Source organism: Cebus imitator, unplaced genomic scaffold (assembly GCF_001604975.1).
Source record: "Cebus imitator isolate Cc_AM_T3 unplaced genomic scaffold, Cebus_imitator-1.0 Scaffold85, whole genome shotgun sequence".
In the NCBI taxonomy this organism is placed as follows: domain Eukaryota; kingdom Metazoa; phylum Chordata; class Mammalia; order Primates; family Cebidae; genus Cebus; species Cebus imitator.
The window spans coordinates 2,054,344-2,062,888 of record NW_016107400.1 but is presented as its reverse complement, the minus strand read 5'-3'; the positions used below and the strand labels follow the sequence as shown (position 1 = coordinate 2,062,888).

The following is an 8,545-nucleotide window of genomic DNA, read 5'->3' as shown; positions in this document are numbered from 1 at the left end:
GCCTCCCAAAGTGTTGGGATTACAGTTGTGAGCCACTGTGCCCAGCTGATATTTATGGTTTTCGATGGCACAAGCCTAGTAAACATCATTGTACAAATTCATACCTGAAAGTCTGTTTTTAGGTTATATTTTTAGGAAGACAATTTCTGTGTCAATGGATAAGGATTTATAGTTGATTATTTAATTTGGGGCATTAATCACTACCACCAATCCCATGTGCTCTCCACTTTGCCCCCTCCATGTTCTGTTTACGTATAAATTGAGCCACCAACTGTTTCTCTGTAGCAGTCCGGAGCAACACTGGCCAGAAGACTCAGCCTGATGTCATGTCACAGAATGCTAGAAAGCTGATCCAGAAAAATCTTGCTACATCAGCTGATACTCCACCAAGCACTGTTCCAGGAACTGGCAAGAGTGTTGCTTGTAGTCCTAAAAAGGCAGTCAGAGACCCTAAAACTGGGAAAGGTAATTAGTTAGAATAAAGATGCTTTAAGTTGTTATATAAAATGATGGTTTGACTTAACGTGTGCTTTTGTTGCTTCATAGCGGTGCAAGAGAGAAACTCCTATGCAGTGAGTGTGTGGAAAAGAGTGAAAGCCAAGTTAGAGGGCCGAGATGTTGATCCGAATAGGAGGATGTCAGTTGCTGAACAGGTGACCGTGTTTTAAACTTGGGCTACACATTTTAATGCTGCTCAAAAAGTAGAGGTTTATATAGCTCCCTCTCATCCATTTCCTTAGTGGTTCATCAAGGAACTTAAATGTATTTTCAGGATTCAGAAGATTTTGAGTAACACAGCTCTGGAGCTGTCAAGTAGTCACCATTTTACTCTGACCCTTCCCTATGAGCACTTTCGTTTTCCCTAGCCCTGTTTTAGCCAAAATATAAGCCTGATCCTCCTCTACCAGTCTACAGTTAATTTCCATGTAAAGAAGACTGTTGAAGCTTTCAAATGAAATGTCAAGGACGCTTTGGGTTGCAGGTGTAGTGTGAGTGGAGCATCGCTAATTAGAAAATCAAATGCTATAAATCTGAAACATTTTGAGGGTTGACATGATGCCATAAGTGGAAAATTCCATGCGTGACCATGTGATGGATCCCATTAGTGAGAACCTAGTCAGAACCTTGTTTCATGTGCAAAATAACTGAAAATGTATAAAATTACCCTCAGGCTATGTGTATAATAAGGTATATATGAAGCATAGGTAGATTCCATGTGCAGACTTGCATTCCACCCCCAAGTTCCTCATTATATACATGTATATATTTCAAAATCTCAAAGAATTCCAAATCTAAAACTACAGGTTCCAAGCATTTTGGATAAGGAATACTCAACTTATATTTGTAAAGCATCTTTGTACACTCCCTTTTGCTAATGGCAACATTTGTCTGAAGTCATTGCTCTGAAATTTTTTTATTAGTCTTACTAATATTGAATATATAAATTTGAGAATATCCATCCCCAGCCCCAGCTATTTATTAAAAAAAATTTTTAAGCTACAGAAAAGTTGTAGAAATGCCCATAAACTTTTTACCTAGACTTACCAGTTAAGATTTTTTTCATGTTTCATTGTTCTCTCTGTGTGTGTATACACACAAAGTTTTTCTGAACAATTTGAGGGTCCTTTGCGGATATCTTAACACTTTATGCCTAAATACTTTACCATATGTATCTTGAACAAAATACTATAATACTGTAGCTACTATATAATTGTCAACTCAGGAAACTTAACATTGATGTAATACTATTATCTAACATTCAATCCACATTCAGATTTCTCCAATGACCTCAAAGTGTCCTTTATTGCTTATTCCTCCTGTCTGAACCCCCGGTTCCCCGCATCTCCAAGATCTAGTCAAAGATCATTGTGCATTTTTGTATATAGATAGATGGTGCTCCCCTTAAGATGTATGACATCCCAATAAATCCATCGTAAGTCTAAAATGCATTAATACCCTGATAAACCCATGTTGAAGTTAAAAATGGTCATGCGGACCCATTGTGAGTCAGGGACTCTCCATCCTTGTCCTACTTCTTGTTCTGCTTTAATACGTAGAACAGTTCCTAAGCCTTTCCCTCTTCCTTTCCCTGGATAGTTTTGGTGTGTCTAGATTAGCTGGTTTGCAGAATGTGCCTCCATTTATATTTGTCTGATATTTTCCTCATAATTCAATTATTGTTTTAGAAGGAATACAACATCAGTGATGTTTCTTTCTCAGTATATTACATCAAGAGACACATCAGTTTGTGCCATCTTTGATGGTGATAAATTAGGTCATTTGGTCAAGAATGGTATCCTCTTGATGTCTCCATTATAAATGTACATTTTTCTGTGGGATAAAAATTAAGAGACTGAATATCCTGTTTGATAGTTTGGCATCTGTAATTAAATTTTAACATCAGCAACAAATTTTTTTTTTTTCTTTTAAACACTCATGTTCTTTATAGGACCTAGACTTAAACTCTTCTTGGGCAAGATTTTTTTTTTGTTTTCTTTAAAGAAACCGTTTTGTCAGGTTTGTCAAAACTGTGAAAGATGTTCCGAGTTAGGGATATTTTCACTTCAGAAACATTCTGATAAGTTAATGGATTGTGTGCTTTTCAAATCTTTATAACCGTCTGTCTTAGCTCTCTGTCTTTTTAAAGAATACTTGGCTATTGTGCTTTTTATTCTGATAGTTATTAAATTTTATATGAAAATTAAGGGGCTTCCAGGAGCGCGGTAAGTATAGAGTCCTTTGCACATAACTTTTGGCATAGATTGTAATTCAGCAGACAATTCAGAAGTTTTAAATGACTTTCAATACTATGCTGCCTATTTTTACAGGTTGACTATGTCATTAAGGAAGCAACTAATCTAGATAACTTGGCTCAGCTGTATGAAGGTTGGACAGCCTGGGTGTGAATGGTGAGATAGTAGATGAGTCTGGTTAAGCGAGGTCGGACATCCACCAGAATCAACTCAGCCTCAGGCATCCAAAGCCACACCACAGTCGGTGGTGATGCAACTGGGGGCTTACTCTGAGGAAACCTAGGAAATCTCGGTGCACTAGGAAGTGAATCCTGCAGGACAGCTGCACTCAGGGATACTCCCAACACCATGGCCTGCAACCCCAGGGTCAAGGGTGAAGGAAAGCAAGCTCACCGCCTGAACACGGAGATTGTCTTTCTGCCACAGAACAGCAGCAAACGTGTCAGGAGGTTAGCTGCAGAAAGAAATCGGGATGCCACGGAGCACAGAGTGATTTGGAACTCCATTCCACCTGACCCTGTGTGTACAATCCAGGAAAAAACAAATCCCGTTCAGAAACAGAGAAAACTGGGGCCGCGAAGAAATCACAGCCAAGGAAGATTTGATGCATTCAGATTCTCGTGTAACACTTGTTGCTTGGCAACAGTACTGGTTGGGTTGACCAGTAAGTACAAACAGGCTAAAGGCTATGCGATACGAATTTCAGAAATGGACTGAAAATGGAGAGCTATGTAACAGATACACTACAGTGGAAGAACTTATTCTGAAATGAAGGGAAAAAAACCACCCCATCATTCCCTGCCCCTTCCCACCACTTACCCGTTCCCTCTTTACCTAATCTGGAGTAGATTAGCCATCTTTCAAATTCACTTTTATTTCAATCCTTGTATTTCATATACTTCCGTCTTGATGCTGTTAACAACTTCTGATAACATGGAAACTTCAAGGATTGTTTAAAGGTCTGATGATCACACACAAAATGTAATTCTGGTTATTTAAGTCATTTGTGATTCTATCATGTACAGTTTCTAGAATCGTCACTGTGCATTAAAAAGTAATGAATCTAACAGACATTTGATTTAATGTACACTCCCTTTTGCTTATGGTGTGCATTTTTTGGGGAGGTCATTCAAATTTTCCCTCTTATGCGGTAGCTGTAGTTTCTTTCATAGAAAGTAGCTAATCCAGTGTAATCTTTTACCTTTTTAAAAACCAGGATAGAGTATCTATTAGAGTTTTACACTGTTGATGGTAGATTAACAATAAAGTGATGTTCTGGTGGAGGTAGACTGAAATTTTTTTTAATTCATTTTTTTTCATTTGATACTTTTAATTTATCAAGTGTAAATTAAAAGTTCTTTAGTTTACTTAGCATTTTAGTACATGTACGTGAAACATCAGCAAAAATGAGATCCACCAACATCTTTTAAGTTCAGTTATTAGTCTGTGAAGTGCTTTACGTTTTGCACAATTTTAATAGCTTGTTAATCAGTAATACATTATACTGAATTCATGATCAAGGTTTCCTTAAATTTAGCATTGCATTTCATTACTGTGTAAGCTAAATTGTTGATCCAATATAAAAATCCAGACTAGAATAGGGTTCTTAAAATCACGTATCAACACAAAATAGAATTAAAATCTTAATTGAGTACATTTTCCCTGCATTTTAGAGATAAGGACAGTGGTCACTTTCTAGTTGCCAGTCTTCACAGACAAAAGGTATTAAGGAAAAAGTTCCACATAGCTCTGGGCCTTTTCTGTATCTGATTGCCACTTTAATCTGTAATCTTTACCCATGAAAGAATGTGTTTCAGTATCCGTGCTTTCTTAACACTTTAACAAGTATTGTAGGCAGGGTGGATTTTTTGAAATACTCATGTGTCCGATAGCAAGTTAAGGAACCTAGCGCATCAAATTTTGTTTTCTTCATTCATTTGGAACCCTTATTTTCACAATCAAAACAACCTAGCTGGAATAATAATGCCATATTGTATTTTGCATGCTGCTTTATTTCCTAGAGGCTCTGGGAGCAAATTACATTTATTACATTACCTCTGCTTTCAGCAACATTCTTTATTGTCATCATAAGGAAAAACTTTTATCGCAGTGATAAAACCAGTTCACACTAGTTTATCACTGTAGATAGTATTCAGAAATTGCTTCTTCTTTGGTAAGGAAGATAAATGAAATAGGTGAATTTTATTGCCTGTGTTTTCAGGCTTCAGAGGTACCTGGCACCTTACCCAAGTGAAAACAAAAAACAGCTTTACTTCAAAAGCATGTGCCTCTGGTAAATTATCCATCACTTTTGTTTTACAGTGGTCCCTCCAAGAATAATGTGGCATACACAATGGGTTTGATTGTAAGGCAGATTTAATAGATGACTTCAAAAGCCTGCTCTTTACTGCACTCTGGACAAGACCCTGGTCTGTATAGTTTGGCTTCCTCTGTTAAGCCATTCTACGAGGTGACTTGCCATTTGAACTTTTATAAGAGACCTCAGCAGTTAGACTGAGAAAAGTTAGAGTGCTGTAGTTATGAAGTCATACATTTTTGATAACACAAAATACCTGGGAAAACCAGGGATCCTCTCCTCTCTCTCTCTCTCTCTCGCTCTCTCTCCCTCTCTCTCTCATTCACACACACTTCCCCCTTTCCCTCCATTCCTCTGTCCCCTCTCCACCCCCCCTTCTCTAAGATTCAGGGGGTACAGAATAACCTACAAACAACCTCTTCAAAGTACCCTTGGAAACTGAAGTTCAATCTTAAGGTTTTTGTTGTCTTTAATTTACTAGAATTGCCTAATTTTTAGTTGATTTCTCTACAGAGCTGTGGAGGCTTAGCTTGTGTAGTTATTTCTCTTTTACTGTTGCTTTGGTGTGTCTTGAAGTTTCTGATTATTTTTGGTCATTGAGTTCTTAGTGTAGTTTGCTAGATTATTAAGATTATTTTGTGTCTGACACTTGTGGTGAGTTGTTTTTGAGATCTGTTGAGATTTCCATGTGAGAATGATAATCAGGCTCTTGATCTGCTTCCCTAAATTGCTTCTTTTAGAGCCCAAACCCCAGGTTCAGGGTGAGGGTTTGTAATACAAAGAAAAACTTCCATCACTTCTGCCCTTAACCCTTGCCTCTATTACCTAAGCTTAGTAAGTAGTTTTCTTAATATTGTCCCATGTTTGGTGTTATCTGCATTGTTTTTTGTTTTGTTTTTTAATTGTGGTTGTTCTGACGTGTGAAATTTAAGGAAAGAGCCATTTTTTAAAATGCCGAGCAGGGCAATGCAAGTACAGCCAAATATTAGACTTGATGTGCAATCTTAGGTCCTTTTTAATCTGGGGTATTATAGGCAGTACTTTAAATTGAGAAGTCTTCCTGGCCTATTTTCCTCCACATTTTTGTAATTAACTCTGGGGGCTTACTTGTTTTGGCAGTACTAAAATCAAAGGAGCTGGTTCTTCTTTTCTCTCAATTATTTTCATATGAAAGCACCTACGATTAGCCTGTTAGTCCTATTCAGATACATCAAATACCAGTGAATGCTTTACTATTAGCACATTTAAGCATCTTTGTTTTACATAGAGTATGCATTTTATATCTTGTTGAGCTTGTAAAATGCCAGCAATTTAAAACTAGGACTTTCCCCCCTCCTTAAGCCAAGGAGGTAGAATTACTAATACAAGTGTTAAAGAAGGTAGATTTTGTTTTCAATATTTGGGTAGTATTAGAAAGATTTCTCCCACATGGAAGAGCTAGTAAGTATCCCAAATTTTTCAAAACGTTGGGGAGGGGGAAATTCACTGTATTAAGAAACCCTAAGGGTTTGTTGCACTTCCTGCTTTTTAGGTCTGGATAACAATATCACCATCCTTATTTACAGAAGGGCAAAACTGACTCTTAATGAGAAAAGCTTTATAAGTTCAAGGGCTGCAAAACATGAACCACTTAGGGTCCTTCGCTTTCCATGGGAATTTGGCTGGACTTGGTAGAAAAAGTTGTTTGTTGCGCTAATGTAAAAGTGTCATACAATTAAGTAGATTTTTGAAGATGGTAAACTTAAAAGAATTCTATGTTGTTCTGAAATGCAGACTTTTGGAATGTTTTTATTTGAAAACAGGCTAATAGTTTTTTTCTTTTCTTGACAGTCAAGGTTTCAGCTCCTCTTGAAAGTTGTGTCATTTTCTTGTTTAAATTTCCCTTATATTTCCACCTGTAATGTCAGTGGCAACAACATCATACTTCACTTAGTTGTTAATTTACTTTTACCCTTATTCTAAGAGCAAGTTGAGTTGAACTGAATCTTCCTTGTCCTAGTAACACTGTATAAATAGTGGCTTCTCTGTACAAAAGGTTGTAATGCCTCCTGATGGATATAATTTTGTGATTGTATTTAAAAGTTGAATAAATCACACCAGCTTCCTGAAAATGTTCATAATGCATCTTTTGGAAAACAAAAATACATGCCTACTTTGTGCATATTTGCATTAACATGGCAAAGATTGTATGAAATACTTGTTTTTCAGAAAATAAAGGTTCAGTCGCAAAAGATACAGCATTTAAGTTCTGAATTTATTGGTCAAAGTAGATTCTAGAAAACCTGGAACCTTGTGGAACCTGGGTAGCTTTAAAAAAAAAAAACAAACAAACAAAAAACAGGGTCTCCCTGTGTTGCCCAGGCTGATCTTGAACTCCTGGGCTCAAGTTATCCTCCCTCTTTGGTCTCCCAAAGTGCTGGGATTACAGTCCTGAGCCACAGAGCCAAGCCAAGCCAAGCCATGCCATTTTTTTCTGAATAGCATTAATACCTCAAAATAAATAAATAAAATGAACCCCACAAGAAAACCCCTAAATTCTCAGAAAAGTAATTATTTTACTCTCAAACTTCTGTTGTATTTTTGAACAGTGGAAATTTTACTTCAATGATAAAATTCTGTTTTAAGGTCCAATTTATAAAGCTTAATTTTGGCAATATTTAACAACAGAATTCCCATAGATCAGTATTGACAGATGCATTCATTGGAGTGTTGAAACCTCTGAAAGAAAATAGAAAATGTCCGGCTTGGCTTTTTATCTTGAAGATTGCATTTGGTGCTGCTTGATGATGTTAGGATTTATGTTAACTGCTTAGTCATCTGGCACATTTCAAAAGATCACATCCTGTCTCTGTAGGAAAAAAAACAAAGCTCTAAAGAAAGCTACCTTAAGGGTGGGTGTTTTTAATTATTAGACCAATAGGAAATTTAGTGAGAGACCCTACAGCAGGGCTGTGCATTTGAAAATAGGTATGGGAACACATTATTTTTTAAGTAACAAAAATAAATACTAAGTGAAGAAACTGCTGCTTGAATTGGTTCTGTTTTTTCACCTACCTCCATTCCACATGCTGGTGTTAACAAGTCTTCAGTTGTACGTGGAAAACTTGGGTAAAAATGAGAAGCATATTCTGCAGTAAAGCTGTTTTCCCAAAGTAGAAATGCCAGTTTTTGTTGTTTTGTTTTGTTTTGAGACAGAGTCTTGTTTCGTCGCCAGGCACCAGGCTGGAGTGCAGTGGTGCGATCTTGGCTCACTGCAACCTCTGCCTCCCGGGTTCAAGCAATTCTGTCTCAGCCTCCAGAGCAGGTGGGACTACAGGCACGCGCCACCACACCTAGCTAATGAAATGTCAGCTTTAACTCTCATAACCCCATAGTCTCTCTTTTGGAAGTGGCTATTACTGTAGGTCTAGCAAGATTATGCACCCAGTGTTCAACATGCTCGCTAATTATGTGGCTGCAGATTGCCTGGATCTGT

The 8,545-nt window shown here is 37.3% G+C and overlaps 1 protein-coding gene across 6 annotated transcripts in view; it reads left to right on the top strand.

The window, feature by feature from the left end:
• Positions 1-7,303, top strand: part of LOC108308452 (serine/threonine-protein kinase SMG1) — a 71,757-nt gene extending 64,454 nt beyond the window's left edge. For 2 of the 6 annotated variants that reach the window (XM_037740533.1, XM_017534263.2), the window contains exons 51-53: positions 286-465; positions 547-653; positions 2,829-7,303. In XM_037740533.1, coding sequence (XP_037596461.1) covers positions 286-465; positions 547-653; positions 2,829-2,906 — 365 coding nt within the window. In that variant the 3' untranslated portion in view covers positions 2,907-7,303. Of the gene's footprint in view, positions 1-285; positions 466-546; positions 654-2,828 lie in introns of those variants that run through there. The other 4 variants (XM_017534264.2, XM_017534265.2, XR_005201206.1 and 1 more) reach the window with 4 other exon arrangements.
• Positions 7,304-8,545: the final 1,242 nt, after the last annotated feature.